Source organism: Aspergillus chevalieri, chromosome 1 (assembly GCF_016861735.1).
Source record: "Aspergillus chevalieri M1 DNA, chromosome 1, nearly complete sequence".
NCBI classification, from domain to species: Eukaryota; Fungi; Ascomycota; class Eurotiomycetes; order Eurotiales; family Aspergillaceae; genus Aspergillus; species Aspergillus chevalieri.
Window position 1 is genome coordinate 3,612,983 of NC_057362.1, and position 16,995 is coordinate 3,629,977.

The 16,995-nt window shown below is 45.6% G+C and overlaps 6 protein-coding genes across 6 annotated transcripts; 5 read left to right on the forward strand and 1 right to left on the reverse strand.

The window, feature by feature from the left end:
• Positions 1 to 240: 240 nt before the first annotated feature.
• ACHE_11239S (uncharacterized protein) lies at positions 241 to 1,335 on the forward strand (the record flags this gene model as incomplete). Its single annotated transcript, XM_043275786.1, has 1 exon — positions 241 to 1,335. One exon carries the CDS (start codon positions 241 to 243, stop codon positions 1,333 to 1,335), a length of 1,095 nt encoding a protein of 364 aa, XP_043132359.1.
• Positions 1,336 to 2,670: 1,335 nt separating this feature from the next.
• ACHE_11240S (SWIRM domain-containing protein) lies at positions 2,671 to 3,849 on the forward strand (the record flags this gene model as incomplete). The annotated part of the gene is made up of 1 exon (XM_043275788.1): positions 2,671 to 3,849. The coding sequence occupies one exon, from the start codon at positions 2,671 to 2,673 to the stop codon at positions 3,847 to 3,849; it is 1,179 nt and encodes a 392-aa protein (XP_043132360.1).
• Positions 3,850 to 4,779: 930 nt separating this feature from the next.
• On the forward strand, positions 4,780 to 6,330 carry ACHE_11241S (CDC50/LEM3 family protein; the record flags this gene model as incomplete). Its single annotated transcript, XM_043275789.1, has 6 exons — positions 4,780 to 4,879; positions 4,950 to 4,986; positions 5,049 to 5,145; positions 5,211 to 5,931; positions 5,984 to 6,146; positions 6,231 to 6,330. The coding sequence occupies 6 exons, from the start codon at positions 4,780 to 4,782 to the stop codon at positions 6,328 to 6,330; spliced, it is 1,218 nt and encodes a 405-aa protein (XP_043132361.1).
• A 1,692-nt stretch (positions 6,331 to 8,022) lies between these two features.
• spt16 (chromatin-remodeling protein SPT16) lies at positions 8,023 to 11,447 on the reverse strand (the record flags this gene model as incomplete). The annotated part of the gene is made up of 7 exons (XM_043275790.1): positions 8,023 to 8,517; positions 8,578 to 9,176; positions 9,234 to 10,665; positions 10,713 to 10,868; positions 10,938 to 11,059; positions 11,110 to 11,194; positions 11,268 to 11,447. 7 exons carry the CDS (start codon positions 11,445 to 11,447, stop codon positions 8,023 to 8,025), a joined length of 3,069 nt encoding a protein of 1,022 aa, XP_043132362.1.
• A 1,039-nt stretch (positions 11,448 to 12,486) lies between these two features.
• ACHE_11243S (putative mitochondrial carrier protein) lies at positions 12,487 to 13,398 on the forward strand (the record flags this gene model as incomplete). The annotated part of the gene is made up of 1 exon (XM_043275791.1): positions 12,487 to 13,398. The coding sequence occupies one exon, from the start codon at positions 12,487 to 12,489 to the stop codon at positions 13,396 to 13,398; it is 912 nt and encodes a 303-aa protein (XP_043132363.1).
• A 1,220-nt stretch (positions 13,399 to 14,618) lies between these two features.
• ACHE_11244S (putative MFS monosaccharide transporter) lies at positions 14,619 to 16,700 on the forward strand (the record flags this gene model as incomplete). The annotated part of the gene is made up of 6 exons (XM_043275792.1): positions 14,619 to 14,677; positions 14,752 to 14,829; positions 14,905 to 15,193; positions 15,259 to 15,452; positions 15,516 to 16,228; positions 16,303 to 16,700. The coding sequence occupies 6 exons, from the start codon at positions 14,619 to 14,621 to the stop codon at positions 16,698 to 16,700; spliced, it is 1,731 nt and encodes a 576-aa protein (XP_043132364.1).
• Between the last annotated feature and the right edge of the window lie 295 nt (positions 16,701 to 16,995).

The window sequence follows — 16,995 nt, forward strand, 5'->3', positions numbered from 1 at the left end:
GACCTTGAAAACATCCTCTATGAATGGCAGCATACACTCAATTTAAGGGGCGCATATATCAGTGGTGATATCCTTGTTGAAAAAGCACGCCAAATCTGGAATTCTTTACCTCAATATCGCGATCAACCACCACCCATATTCAGCAACGGATGGCTACACCGATTCAAGCAGCGATTCAATATCAAACAGCATACACATCACGGTGAAGCAGGCTCGGTTCCACAAGAAGCTGAGGAAGAAATGAAGGCTATACGCACAATTGCAGGGGATTATAATGAGGATGATATATATAATATGGATGAAACAGGGCTTTTCTGGCGTATGCCCCCATCACAGAGCCTATCTTCAGCCAATAGGCCTGGTGTCAAACGGGATAAAAGCCGGATCTCAGTTATCTGCTGCGTTAATGCCTCTGGAACTGATCGATTGCCAGTTTGGGTGATTGGTAAAGCACGTATGCCACGAGCTCTCCGCAATGTCAACATACCTGCAATGGGAGCTGAGTGGCGATGGAATAAGAAGGCCTGGGTGGATCAAATTGTCATGCGAGAGTGGTTATTAGCATTCTATAGCCATATTGGCAAGCGAGCAGTCCTTCTTACTATGGATAATTTTGCTGCACATCTAGCTGGACTTGAATTAGCGCCACCACCACCGAACATACGCATTTGCTGGCTGCCAAAGAACTCAACTAGCCAGTATCAGCCTCTTGATCAAGGGATTATACAAAATATCAAGATATATTACCGGAAACAATGGTTGAAATTCATTCTTTACCATTATGAATGCAATCAAGATCCACTACAGATTGTGACACTGTTGGATTGCATTCGATGGCCTGTACGAGCTTGGAATCATGACATATTGAGTACAACGATCCTTGCCTGCTTCTATAAAAGCACACTGGTTCTTAATCCAGTGCAACTTCCAATTGAATCTCCAAATCTATCATCTCTTTATGGACATGTACAGCAGTCTGGCCGCCTCTCAAACTGCATGGATATTGGAAACTTCCTAAACCCAGTGGAAGAGTTATTGGTTGTTGAGAGTGAGGAAGAGCTATCATCTGAGACTTTGCTTGAGCATTTGATTACAGGGGCTTCAAATACTGGAGATGTATATAATGATGATCAAGAGGATGATTCTCCGGAGCCAGCACCACTTCCAAAGCCTTTGGAAGATCTGAATGCTGTGCGACTGCTGATTTCTTATATGGAAGGGCAGGATGTGTCTAGAGCATCTCTTCTTCGGTCCCTTGAACGCCTTGAACGAGACCTGGAGAGTGAGATAATCACATCGCGGACCCAGGGCACACTGGATAGTTGGCTTAGATAATCAATAGAACCTCACTTTTGCGATATTCTCAGATAGCCGATATTTCATAGAGGGAAGAATTATATCGGTTAACCAGGGCCGCACTGTATTTCAATATGACAGTATCAGCTGAAACTGATAATGTCTGTACTCGTACTATCAGCACATTCTCTTTCTGGGTGTCTGACATAAGGCAATGATGTCATATAATACTCATACTACTGTAGCTGACATGAGTTTAGGCATCAATACCAGGGCCGGCGGCAGCTATTGCAGTCCGTACTTAATTAATAGATATTCTGAAAAATCACAATAATATTCAGGTACCATTGGGCATATCAATATTCCGTCAAATATCAATAAACCAATAAACCGGAAAAACAAAAACTGGGGCTAAAGACTCTCGAGGAATCTGGATGGACGGTGGTATGTAGCATCTACACATGGAATTCATCGTCTTCACCTTCTTCACCCAGGCCAGTCTTCGAGAATTGAGATCTTTCACTAGCTGCGCCTATCATCAGTACTTACCCACCGCCTTACAAAGGGTCACAAGCGTTACTAACAGTTATTTTCTCCACCTCCACTCACCTTGGCATTGATTGTCATGTGGTATCTCCACCAGATCATAATCAGTGATATACATACAGAGTACGGAGCACATATAGTACCAGGGGTACGAAGTATGGAGTTGATAGACCACACCATACCGGTCCATTATCATGTGATGAACATCCTGGAGTACAAGTATAGAGTATTGTGATTTGCTATTCAATCGTATCCGCCTCCCATTCAATTGAAAATGAATCGCAATTCTAGCAATTTGGAGAGAACAATAGAGAATAAGACATTAAGCACAGAGTATGTTACAGTTCATAGAATGATGCCACTTACCGCCACGCGCCACCCCGCAGTTTTATTCCTATCAGGTATCAACGTTACAACACCATCAGGCCCAATCATTGGCGGCGCGCATTGACTCATAGTTCACCTCCTCATCGCGAGGCGCTGTTGTTTCCTCATCACCATAAAAACAGCATTTCCCTCATGAATGATATCTGTCCTTCCTTACTACTCCCAGTATCTTTCCAAGTTTGAGTCAGACATCAGTCAACTCAGTTGTCATTTGCCACCAGAGACAAAGAAAGCTGTTCTGACAAATCACTCACATGTGTTTACCAATATTGCAAGTCCATTTCCATTGACTTCCATTATACACATTCAGGCCTTTATCGTCCGTTGCCATTCAAGGACTATAAAAATAACCATCATATTGCCGGTCGCATCTTATAGTTCATCATAAACTAATATTCTGGCTTTCGCATCAACCCTGTTCGGGTTGCAGATTCATTTCTAATGACCTCGTTCAATGGCATTTTGCAATTGGAACAAAGCCAGAAAGCCAACATGAATCGTTTACCATCTGTTTCCAGCCTCATGTCCCCTCCAGAAGCAAAACCGTTTGAGACGTTCAGTCCTCCATTTTCACACTTTGCAGTGTCACAGGATCTGTCTTCAAACCACGAGATTAAACTTCCTCCCATCTCAGCTGATCGGAAGCGGACACAGTCAGAAATGGATTTGCCATCTCCACCAGTCACTCCCTACACTGGGAACAAGAAAAGGAAGTCGCAAGTTTCTGAGCAAATCGACAGCGATGTGGTCGGATCTTCCACAGATCCTGTGCTTTTCCCTCGCAATGATCCTGTTGCTGATGTTGCCACTGATGAGCCATTATTTGGACCAATGCTTCCCCCAACAGCAGAAGCACTGATCGAGCAACATATCAATACACATATGGCAAGATTTGACAATAAATTGAACAAACCGACGCGTGATGAGTATATCCTGGCTCTTTCATGTGTACCGATTGTTTCGACTCAGTATAACCGCAATCCAGTAGCCTGGGCTAAAGAGGAACGTGAGACGTTAGAACGTCAGTTGGCCATGATGAATCGTTGCCGTCCTGCAGCTCTGGAGGCGAATTTGAAAAGGATTGCCCCGGCACCCGCCAAAAAAGCAGTTACTTCCCAGCCCCGTGTGCAACGTACACCTCGAGTCAAACGTACACCGCGGTCCACTCCCAAGCACAAGGCCCTTGATTCATTTGTTTCATCTGTACCGCAAATTTCCAAGGCGACTCGGGCCATAGGAACAAATCGCGATGATACAGATTACAACTCCCTCGAAGACTTGTCCCCACCCATCTCAACTCTTGGTGGCAATGCGAAAGCATTAAAGGCGGACTGGAAGGGCCAAATGCTAGATTTGAGCAACGATCCAGATCGGCACCTACTTAATCCTGCCGAGGTCAACCTTGCTGCCACTTTGAGGCTGTCATGTGCAACGTATCTGTGCAGCAAGCGCCGCATTTTCGAGGCTCGTGTTAGGGCTCTGAATGTCGGTAAAGAATTTCGCAAAACAGACGCGCAACAAGCTTGCAAGATCGATGTCAACAAGGCAAGCAAATTATGGACTGCGTATGAGCGTGTCGGTTGGTTTAATCCAGAGCTTTTTCAGCAACATCGGAGGTGAGAGGACAGTATACCCAATTTAATTTTATGTCTCAGAACTTTCCTATGTTAGCGTTATCTCCCCCCCCTTCTCCCGAGTCTTTTTGTTGTTTTTCCTTCTCTCCAAAGCTCATGTCCAGCGAAATTAGTTCTTCTAGTTGGTGCATTTTTAGCTTGATGATTGGCGTTTGCTGGTAATTGGGAGCCATTTCTGTTTGTTCCATAGTTTATGTTGCTATTGTTGTTGTGCATAAATGATTGCTTACCACATGGTTAAGTGACTTGCATAGTGTAGCAAATGATCATTTGGCTTCTGCATAGACATTTGAAATTGGAAGATCCAGCTTCTCTCACTCTCCCCCCCCCCGTCCCCTCTAAAAGAGAGTAAAAAGAGTGGAGACAGGGCGGTAAACAAGACCTACGACGTAGAACATTTGGCTGAGAATTGACTAATGGAATGAAGGTAGTTACGTACTATGCTACTACGCAGTACTACCCAGTATACACATGAAAGAATAGTGTGGCATTAAAGCGATAGAAGATCATGGTAATTGTCTGAAAATGTTACAGAATCTTCAATACCCCTGGTAGTTATATTCTACTTGCATGTAGTAGACAGATCCAATAGAAAGAGGCGTTTGTTCAGTTCGTATCATGTAAGGTGTATTACGAAATACTACTACATATGTACATACAGATTACCACTACTAGTACCATTGATTCGACTTGAATTGACGTCGATCTACGGAGTACGGAGTACATACATAGTACAGCAAGCCGGGACGGGAGTACGGAGTGTGTGGGCCGCAATGCCGACCAGCAACCGTGCGAACCATCTTCCGACACCACCCTTCTATCCACTAGACATCACTGAGCAAACACAATCCCTTTGATCGCTGCATAAACCGGATTTCAAGAGGAGGAAGACGAAGAAGACAAGACCTAAGCGACAATGTCGCGGATAGATGCCAACCGTGCCGAATCTCTTGATAATCAAGATCCCACGAAAGATACAGATGGCGACAAGAAGCCTAAAAGCAGAAGACCAGCAAGTGAGGCCTTCACTCCAATGACCCCTCTGATTTTTGCTTCTTGATACTTACAGAATTTCTCGTTACGAAGACACTGCTTTTAGACAGCAACGCCTCAAGGCCTGGCAGTAAGCATACAATCTTGCCTAAAGACTTTCTTGAAGTCGAGTTTCTGATACTCATTGAACAGACCAATTTTGAACCCAAAGAGCGTACTGCCACTATTCTTTGTCGTCGGAGTTATCTTTGCTCCTATTGGTGGTGTTCTTCTATGGGCGAGTTCACAGGTAAGCGTATCTATTTCCTCCACCCGCTTACATTATGGTCTAATTCTATATGCTGTTGCATCAAGGTGCAAGAATTGGCGATTGATTATTCAGAATGTTCCGACAAGGCTCCCACGGGTCCTTCATCGTCGCAAATGCCCGGCGACAAATATACGTCGACATTTAAATCATCTGCAATGGACGCTCCATTTTGGCAGCGGAACACTACGGATAACACCACCTGCATCCTGACATTCTCGATACCTGAAAGCATGGGCCCGCCAGTGTTCATGTACTACCGCTTAACCAACTTCTATCAAAATCACCGAAGATATGTGCAGTCTATGTATCTTGATCAGATGAAAGGGAAAGCTGTTGAGAACAAGACCATCAAAGGGAGCACTTGTGAGCCTCTCACTATTGACCCAGACACGCAGAAAGCATACTATCCTTGTGGATTGATTGCGAATTCGATGTTCAATGATACAATCAACAGCCCTTGGCAGGTTGGGAGTGTGAATGGAGAGGTGGAGTATACAATGACAAACAAGGGAATTGCTTGGGAAAGTGACAAGGAAATTATAAAGAAAACAGAATACAAACCATGGGAGGTTGTGCCGCCGCAAAATTGGCGTGAAAGATTTCCAAATGGATATACTGAGGAGCAACCCATCCCTGACTTGGGCCAAGATGAAGATTTCATGGTTTGGATGAGGACTGCCGCGTTACCGACTTTTAGCAAACTCGCTCGAAGGAATGATACGACGGAATTGGCACCTGGAAATTATCGGTTGAGTATTCAAGACCGTATGTCGAATCACTCCCCCATTGTCATGTTTTGTGCTGAATAGACTACAAGGATTCCCTGTCACCGAATACGGCGGTGAGAAATGGATACTCATATCTACTCGGACTGTTATTGGTGGTAAAAACCCGTTCATGGGGATCGCCTATGTTGTAGTCGGTGGCACTTGTGTCCTGCTTGGGACACTATTCACTATCGCACATCTTGTTAGACCCAGGTAAGTTATTAACTTCCTCTCATCTCTTTCTATTCTCATCCGCTTGCCCGCTTTTGACCCTTGACCATGTCTGACAAAATCTAGGAAACTTGGTGACCACACCTATTTGACGTGGAATAACGATCAGGATAGCTCTGCTATAGCATCTGGAAGGGACCAGAGGCTCGGGGCACAGGCTTCTTGATTGCGTGTTGTGTCGGTTGCTCTTAATACTCATACTTATATTCGACAGTGTCCCCTTGCTTTTTGTCTCGGTACGTGGAATTAATATGGATTCTATTTGAGGATGGAGGCGTTATTCTGTGGAGTTCTGGGTTCGGCCCTATGTCAATACTTACAATTGAATGGATGTACAACATTATTAGCTTGTCCCATGCAGTCTATTCTTACATTCTTCAAAATAAAGCATTCGCCGCATTGATGGAACTGAAAAAAGAAAAGCGGGTCTAGAAAATACCAGTTTTTTAATGTTTTATCCCTTTCAAGAGCATACCAGGTGCATGCTCCTTCGGACGCTTCGCGACGCGAGTTGATTACATTCCATGTGACTCTTGGTACAGCCTAGATAGTTTTTATTTCGCATGGTAACTTTTCAACTTTGGAAGCATCATCATCTTAGGCACGAGGCGCTTCGACATGTTTTGGATTTTTGGGCTTCATCTTATTGTCTTGTTATCCGCAAGTCTACGAGCACAATGCGAAGTGTTTGCCGTTCGAAGTCATGCCTCTTGCATGACCGGCACTCCCGACGAACTACTTCTTCAAGAACATCAACGACTGGGCCTAGTGGAAGCCGAACATGGGACGGCTGATTCAGAAAATAGAGAATTACTGGCGACAATTCACATCGATATATGGTTCCACATTATTAGTAGTGAAGCGGCGGCCAAATTGGTCTCCGATGAAATGGTTCTTGCTCAGGTTAGTTGCTTGTCAACGTGACAATTAATTGGCCAGAATTACGCCAAATTCCAATTGATATCTGACTATGGTCAAGCTCTCGGCACTTCAAAATGCATACAAAAGTGCGTCAATATCATATCGGCTACAGGGTGTCACCCGCAGCGTCAATGACACATGGGCCCGCAACGGAAATGATCTGGAAATGAAAGAAAACCTTCGCAAAGGAGGCTACAGTACCCTCAATATTTACTTCCAGACGGATCTTCAAGCAAGCCATGGCGGAAATGGAAGGCTTGTTCCTTACGACCTGGACAGACAAAGTGACCTTTCAACTGGGTTGACCTCGCTTGTCTTAGGGTTTTGCACAATGCCAGACCTTAAGATAAATGCAAGCAGCCCGAGCCATGATTATGTCAAAGATGGCTGTAATGTACTTGCCAGAACAATGCCAGGCGGTCCTTTGACTGGTTATAATCATGGTGGCACTGCAATACATGAAGTTGGCCACTGGAATGGATTATTACATACATTCCAAGGGGAGTCGTGTTCTCCGGATAATCATGGTGATTATATCGCAGATACTCCACAGGAGGCTGTACCAACACAAGGATGTCCTTCAGAGAAGAATTCATGTCCGAGCTGCCCTGGTGTAGATGCCATCCATAACTTCATGGATTATTCTTCGGATGAGTGTTATGAGAGCTTTACACCGGGGCAGATAAGGAGGATGAGAAGTATGTGGTCAGCTACCAGGGAAGGCAAATAAATAATGATTTATACTGTCAAGAACTTCTTATTATTGCACGAGGGATATATTAGCATACACCTGACCATAACATGATCAATTGCACTTACGCCAAAGGTTTCTGACGTTAGCTTGCCCCTAGACTGCAATCCTTTTTACTTTCCTAAGAGAACTGAGAATGGAAATGATCAGGCTCGAAAGAATGAAAATCAGATGAAAGCACGCCCACTACCTCTTTCGCTTTTTCCCTTGTCCATCATCCAAGCCATTGTCCCGGTCTTTTTTCTTAGCTTTCTTTTCCAGTTCATCCCAGTCCTCACCGCTCTCATCATCTGCACTGAATTCCTCCTCATCACTTGCCTCAGCACTTGCATCATCATCGAACTCACTATCATCTTCAGAACTTTCATCCGCTGCAGCCAATTCCGATTCAGACAGTTCGAATGCCGACTCTTCTTCTTCATCGTCATCGCCCTCAGAATCAGACTCGGCTGCCAAAAATGACCAGCCCCCATCAGCAAAGAATCCGTATGGATCACTCACTACCGTCTTCATTATAGTTGTCCAATTCAAATTCAAGGGCCCCTCTGTGAACGCAATGTCGACTGAATCCAGCCAATCTTTGACTGCTTCCAGAGATTCCACCGGAATCGTGTTAACATGAACCGGTGGCCTGTGGAAATCCTTGAACACAAAAACCAGGTCAAAATTTTTCAGACCAAACTGCAGATCGTTAGAAATCAAACCACTCTAGGTTATCTTTGATATAGAAGTAGACATTACCTGAACCCTTTCCAAATGAGCAATTTCAATCTCGTTCAATGTGATTACCAGGAATGGCGGCTCAGTCAGTTGAACGAGAGCGTCTGTGGTAGGTTGAATCAGAACATTAGAACGATTTGGAACACCAGTGAAACCTATTTCTCTGAACGGAATATCCACATCAACGCCCTCGTCTTTTCCAGCATCTGCAATCTTTTCGGCGAAGGCTTTGAATTCTCGATCCAGTGCAGCTCTTCGACGTCTTTCTTCCTGTTCTGCCTCGAATTCTTCTTCATCGCCATAGCGGTGCTTGCGCCTGCGATTGCCGGTTTCGTCGAATTGCATTTCAGTAGCCTCGCGATAAAATTGCACATCTCTTGTTTTTCTCTTGCCAATCATGATAGGCGTTTTCAAATGAACGTGAATCAGAACAATTAATTCGTGAGCGCAAGGCTGGAAGAAAAGGTGCTTCACATTGCTGAAGAGCACATCCACATGCTCGTTGCGGAATGGAGACATGTAGCGCAGGCCATTCTGATGGATCTCAACTTCTCCAGGAACGCGCTTGCCATCCAATGGAGGCCTTAGATAGACGTCTGGCAGTTTAACGGGACGGCGGTCTAGATAATTCGGGTTAGCATGCCCATAAGCATTTTTTTGAGATAAATCGTACGTACTTCTAATCTCAACCAGCTTCTCTTGCTCAACCACATCCTCCATCTCCTTTTTCTCTTGCTCACGCCGCAAAGCATTCTTTCGAAGCTCAGTTATATCCTGCGCGACTTGTGCCAGCCGGTCATTGTCTTTCGACCTGAGCGTCAGGTTACGCAGAAAGTGTGCCGAGAGATCCTCAAACGGTTGATCGTCTTTTCTGCCAACTCCCTGGCCAGGAGAAAGGAAATTGATCCGCAAATAGGCATACTCTCCTTCATCGCTCTTGCTGGCATTCTTGATGGTATTGATGTGAAATGGTACTGGACGACCCATTATGGGAACTATGACTGTTGAAGCCTTATGATCAACATAGATCGTGAGGTCTTTGACTTTCAACGGAAATTGATTGTCTCGCTTGTACGACTCGAACCGTTTGAACTTTTTCTGAGCAACACCGTTCTCATCGCCGGTCGTGCCAGCAAAGCGCTCAAGGCCTTCCTTGGTTTTCTTCGAGGCGAGCTCTTTCTGATGCTCGCGGCGGCGGGCCTCCGCACCCTCGTTGATCTGCGTAGGTCGTTCGGCACGGAGCTTTGTTCGTGTGACATTCCGACCAGCAACGGCACTGGCTTTAACCTCTTTTTTCTCCTTGACCGGTTTCTCCTGTTCTTCCTCATCTCCAAAGTAAAAAGAGACGGAGTCCATGTCGATACCCGCATCTTTGGTGAAAACATGTGGACCGTTCTCGCCAACGCGTACGGTATCTGTGACGACCATGGAGTAAAATGAGTTTTTCTTGTCTTTGGCATTCGAGTCTTCGACGTCCGTTAGTCCGACGCTGATTGAGAGTGTCATTCCACTCTTCAGTACCCTGCTGTTCTTCCCGTTCAGCATCATGTTGGAGTCGCGTAGTTCTATCCCAATCCCAGCGCCGACACTCTTGACGAAGCTGTTCTCAAGTTCCGGTTTCTTGGCGCGAACCAAGCCGATTGCTTTGTTGTACAAGTCTTTAGCAGCGGTACCATCACGGACGTCCTTCATGATCGCTTCGCGTATGTCCAAAAGGAAGGCGTAATTTGCTTCCTGGGTCTTGCTCGGATCTACCAAGTAAGTACGCGCAATAATCGAGCTGTAAGTTTTGTACCGAATACCAAAACCAGCAATGATGATTCCCGGTACGAGGTTGCTGTTGTCCGACGTAGCTGTGAGCTTCAGATCATATTTCCCACCACTTTGAATGACCGGGCCGTAGGCCCAATCAATTTGCTGTGCATCAAATTCCGCAGGGAGCTTCTCCAATTTGTTAAAGAATTTCGCATCGTCGATTTTGGCATCAACTCTAGAGGCCAGCGCTTTGTGTGTCATTTGTCTCTCTTCATCAAGTAAACGAGACATCTCGTCAACGAAGTAATCTGACATAAGACCGCTGCATGCTCGTGATGCATTGCGTATCGAGACCTTGAAAATGTTAATCTCTATATCTCAAGTCACTGTTTGAAACTTACCAATTCATCGGTATCCTTCACCGAAAAAGCAGCCGAAGAAAGAGCCGGAGCGATGTCAACCTCTTCCAATTCACCAGATACATCCGCAAATGCTCGTTTCCAATCATCTGCGAAGGGTCCAGTAGTCGAATCTTTGGGAAGTATGCCGACCTTTTTCTATTTTCCTCCCTTTGGGTTAGCCTTTCTCCCGACATCAGGAATAGGGACTTGACTTGGAACTCATACCCCGGCATTTCTAATAGCTTCTAAGCATTTATCAAAAACTTTCTTCTTTTGTTCTGGTTCTTTGCTAGTAACCAGGATCTCCAGGGGAATTTTACCGCCTTTGAGGGGCTCAAGGTGCTTTGCTGCGTCGGTGTTAATGATATGAACTTTTAATTCGATACTTTCTGTTTACCTTTCTTTGCTGTAGTGACCACATATACCACTTCAGTGGTGAGCACCAAGAGAGTCGCTGGAAACTCGTATCCAAGGAGCCAGAACTATAATAATAACGCTCAGTTAGGCAAGATAAAAAGGGAGTGAGAAGAAAATGAAAAAGCACATGAGACGCACATGCATTGCATTATTCTTTTGAAAAGAATTTGCCTCATCTGTCTTCCCCATGAGAATGATTATCGAGCCCACGCCACCAAACACAGCATTGCCTGAACGCTTGTCTGCTTTCCATGCCGCGTAGAAGCTTGATAATCGGTTGGAAAAGACATTTTTGTCAATTACAATCTCGTCGGCCATGATGCGTTTGCCCCGAGTCACAATATCGGTTCCAAAATAGATTGCGGTTCAGGGTGATAAGATGAATCCCTTCTTGTATATCGGCTTCGACTTCTGGCTTCAACAAGGCACTAGATACCCATTCTGTGGAATTTCGGTGATAAAAGAAAAAGAGAGACAATTGCTCCCCTGGGTTGAAAGGTATGGAATATTAATTCTGTATTCCGTACCGCGGACGCGAGAGCGCGTTTGTTCTGGACCCACAGATGTTTGAATTGTTTGCAACAACAGGTCTTCATCTAGTTACTTATGTACTCCATACATGTAGTTAACTAACTACAAAGTGTAGTAGCATGGAGTATATTTCTGCATGCAGGTATTTGTTTGTTTTCTAGAGCACTAAATTTCCTTCAAGCAAAAAGAAAAAGAAGTCAAAAAACGACGAGCGTTACAGAAACTAAGTAATGGCTCTGCTAGATCTTTGCTACTTTTATTAGACCATCCTGGTTCGTTTTTTTTTTTTTTTTCATTTCCTTTCTTTCTATTTCTCGTCTGCGATCTCTGATGCTAGTACTTTGACTGGGATTGAACGTCATGCCTCCTCCAGATGATTCAACACATTCCATTGATCTTGTTGATGAGCTGGAGTCCAAACGAAATCCTCGCACCAATGCAGCGACTGGAGCATCCGCGGCTGGTGTTCGGGCACTGAGCGCCCAGTTTGTTTCATTTTATTTTCGAGCACCTGTTAAGGCCTTTTTTCGCACTCGAGTTGAGTATGGCTCTCGTATCAATTTGTTCAAAACTACTCTTATTGACATACTTGTTTAGTTATATGGTATTACATCCGCCTTTGAGAAGCAGTCGGCTAGCATTCACTCACTTTCTCTTATCATTATAGGCTTTCGCCAGAGCTGTTAATCCCCGTGCGGCAGAAGGTGGGTGGTCGTTACATACAACTACTCCCGGCTTGCTTGTTCATGCTGTCCGTACGTACGGTTGGCGTTTCATCCCAGATCAAGTTATACCTCCACTCCTAGCGAATGCAAGGTGAGTACGTATGTTTCCTGGGTGTCTTGGTTACGAGCTGTACGTTTTGACACTTTTATGTAGCGTCGGTGCTGTGCTTTACACATCTTATCTCCATGTCCTTGGCGTTCTCCACGAACCCGTTTCCCAAGGCCTCAAACGCGTCTATCCTCCTGCCCCTCCGTCTCATACATTTATGGCTGGATTTGCGGCCGGTACACTTCAATCAGTGCTCGCTGCTCCTTTGGATGCGCTCCAAGTTCGTCTTCAAGCAAATGATATTCTCGAGGGCCAGTACCGAAGCTTGTGGCATTATGGGCAATACAAGTTGAACCAAATCGGCGCACGCGGCATTTTCGCGGGCTGGAGTCTTTCCTTCTTGCGAGATGCATTTGGATACGCGGTTTTCTTTTCTTCCTTTGAATATATCAAAGCACAGGCGTACTACTCATTTATCACTGCATATTATGGGTCTTTGGGAGCATACCAGGTGGACAGATTGCGATCGCTCGACTCAAGTGACCGCGGAGTGCCACTAATCAAACCCCACTACGCCCTTGAACCATGCTTTTTGATGCTGGCGGGGGTTGTGGCATCGGTTGCCCAACAGACGATACAACATCCACTGAGTATCATTCAGAATCTTCACTTCGGACGGCTTGAAAATCTTGATAAACAGGCGAATCTTGCTCCTTCAAGACAGCAGATGTTGCGCCTCTACTATCATGCATACCAGGAAACATTCAAGCGATGCAAAAAGAAGGCCGTGCGCGTTGGAGGGTGGTATCGATGGTTGTTTCGTGGGTTTGTAAAAGATTCCATCCGTCAGGTGCCTAGCACTAGCGCTGCGCTAGTCATATTTGAATTGGTGCGCCGTAAATATGCTAATTTGGCGGATGCTATATATATTGAAAAAGACGGATATGATATTCTTCTAACCTAGATGATAAGTCCCATGCAATAGAAGCGGTAAATATTGCCGGTCCTGTCATGACATGGTAAAACTCTTGTTGACGATGTTCTAAAACCTATAAAACCAATTCGGGGGTATAATGACAAGACAAAATGGCCACTTGATACTACTGTACTACGGAATACACTTGACTTCACTTGTGGGGTCATTCAATACCTACTCCAGGTGGACCAAGGATCAGACATGGTTATGGGGTAACTTAGTTCACTAACTTACAAGTGCTAGTTAGTAAGCGTATGGGGTACGTTAGCGATATAATCTGACGTAGTTCGTACATCTCCGTACTGGAATTTAGATGACTGTCTTTCCATCAGCTCCCAATATTATACGGTATTCTCTCTGTTCTGGTTTTTTTTTTTTTTTAACACTTTTTTTTTCCCTCTTTCTCTTCCGTCTTGTTCATCTGACTCTTGATTCTTGGCTTCGTATTCCCGCCGATTTAACATAATCTTCAGCCAGCCAGTCCCGCTTCCTACTTAACTCCGCTTGTCGGCAGACGGTTTTGAGCACTTGCTGAGCTTCGCGAGCGAATTCCGCTTCAGGAGAATTATCTTTACAAATCAGGAATCTGGTCCATGTCGCTATACGGAAGATAACCACATACAACTTGGGAGGTACACACTATAGTCTCCTACCATACGGCCTCCTGTCGTTGCTGTTCGTCATTTGAAGAACACTGCCAGCTGGCATGGGACTTGTATCTTTCTGGTAAACGGCTCTGTACAGAATACATAAATATACTTCCCGGCGAACCTGGGACGTTCTTCCAGCTCATAACCGGCTGTTAAGTTCAGCCTACTATCACCGGCAACATTCTCCCTACGAGGTTCCATTCAGATATACCCCTCCATTCCCTGCGCTCTCAGTCTCAGACACGTTCTGCCGAGGTTCTGAGATCCCCGTCTTTGCTTTCATCTGCTGCTGACTTTGTCGAGTCACCACGCCCTATCTGGGGAGACGTAACAGAGCAGTTTGATGACGGGGAAGCTTCCTTTTTAACACATCCCTCAAGATCGCTAGGCCAGAAAATCAATCATCAGTCAGCTAGAGAGCGTGCACAGCAACGGGGACGTGCACAAGATCCGAATCCCCCTTCCAGCGCGCCGTTTGAGCTTGACGAGGCATCGATTAGGATACCGCATCCACGTTCTCGGCACATCTCAAGACTAGAGCATTTTTTAGCTGTTATAATGTCGCCAGGGAGCAGACGGACAGCCCAAATGCATGGCCTGGTTGGAAAACCGTTATTGTAAGTTCCCATTACAGCCTCTTCTTCCCTCCTTCCCTCCTTCCCTTCTGTCTTTTGCTCTAATATCTATCCAGGTACTTTACCAGCGTCTTCGTCTCATTAGGCGTCTTCCTTTTCGGTTATGACCAAGGGGTCATGTCAGGAATTATTACGTTCGTCTCCCCACCCAGAAATTCGGAAGAACGAAAGGAGATGAAGAACCAAAATATGTACTGATCGGAATTTAGAGGCTGGTATTTCAAGGACTATTTTAATCAACCATCGCGCGCTGAAATCGGCACGGCGGTTGCGATCCTCGAAGTCGGTGCACTTGTCTCGTCGCTGCTCGTCGGACGGGTTGGCGATTTGATAGGTCGACGCAAGACCATTTTCTACGGCTCAATAGTATTCTTCATAGGCGGCGCATTTCAAACCTTCGCGACAGGGCTGCCTATGATGATGGTTGGGCGTGTCATTGCAGGTCTAGGAGTTGGGGCACTATCGACAATTGTGCCTGTATACCAGTCCGAAATATCGGTATTTCTCTACAATATACCCTTGATTAACTTTAAAATGATTGCGTGCTAACTGAATTCCATAAGCCTCCGCATAATAGGGGGAAGTTGGCCTGTATTGAGTTCACCGGAAATATCTCTGGATACGCAGCAAGCGTATGGGTCGACTATTTTTGCAGCTTCATTGATAGTAATTACTCGTGGCGCTTGCCGTTGTTATGCCAATGCATAATGGGGGCGCTCCTCGGACTTGGTAGTCTTGTCATCTGTGAGTCACCTAGGTACGTCTGTGTTTAGCCGAAAGTGGACCTCTATAGGCCTTTGTCACACTCACAGTCCATTAGGTGGCTTCTGGATAACGACCACGATGAAGAAGGCATGGTAGTCATTGCAAACCTCTACGGGAAAGGTGATATACATAACGACAAAGCGCGACAGGAGTATAGAGAAATTAAGATGAACGTCCTCCTCCAACGACAAGAAGGCGAGAGATCCTACGCCGATATGTTCAAGCGGTACCATAAACGCGTCCTGATAGCAATGTCGGCACAGGCGTTGGCGCAGCTTAACGGGATCAATGTTATTTCATACTACGCACCACTTGTCTTCGAATCGGCGGGTTGGGCAGGCCGCGCCGCCATCCTTATGACAGGCATCAACGGACTCTCCTATCTCGCATCCACTGTGCCGCCATGGTATCTTGTGGATCGTTGGGGAAGGCGGCCAATTTTGCTCTCTGGCGCAGTTGCTATGATAATCTCTCTTTCTCTGATATCATACTTCATTTATATTGATATTGCAGCAACCCCGGCATTGACAGTTATCCTCGTCATGATTTATAATGCCGCTTTTGGTGCATCTTGGGGTCCCATACCCTGGCTCTATCCACCCGAGATCCTTCCCTTGAGTATCCGTGCGAAGGGTGCCAGTCTCAGCACAGCATCAAACTGGGCTTTCAATTGGCTTGTTGGTGAAGTTACTCCTGTCCTTCAAGCTGTCATAAAATGGCGACTTTATCTTGTGCATGCCTTTTTCTGTGCATGTAGCTTTGTGTTGGGTAGGGTTCTATCTCCTATTCCCCTCTGCTCGATCCTCGTGTTTAGTAATTGGCTGATACGAACGTGAGTTTAGTTTATTTCCTCTATCCGGAGACTAGCGGTGTTCGCCTGGAAGACATGAATGCTCTATTTGGAGATGCGACCACCGCAATGCCAACACCAGCTACTCAAGGAGAACATGGCTCCTTGATGGGAGCTGGGTCTCCAGTCTCCTCGCTCGATATCCGGCGCCAGCATGGGCAATTCGGGCCTGAAAGCGCCATCCCCGGTTTAGACATAGACCCTCCAAACCTACATCATGCCGACAGCAGCAGGCCTAGTCATTCTGTGTCTCAGGAAGACAGCAGCAGGAGGGCAGAAGGTATTGGTGGTTGGATATCTAACATGATCAATTACCACAAAGGGTCAGGAGCAAAGGTAGATGGTCGTCAGTACAGACGTATTGAGCAAGACGAACAAGGTGAGGAGTAATGGGGCAGTAGCAGTGGCTTGGTAAAGGGGTAGTTGAATAAGGATTCTTCATTATCATTTCCTATGTCTGAGGTTCATCTCCTGTCTTGGAGTTCGCGTTAGAAGTGGCTGTAGTGTGCTTACACTATATTTCTGAGCTGTTGTCATGATATCAACTCCCAAACTTCCCCAATGGTGGCGTGAAGTTAAAAGTTGCTTCTTCCGATATTGCTATACAGAGAGAGCAAGATTCCTATAATGTTCCGTCTAATTGAAGCAAATCCACCACGTCCGGAGTGTTGTATCCATCGTAAAA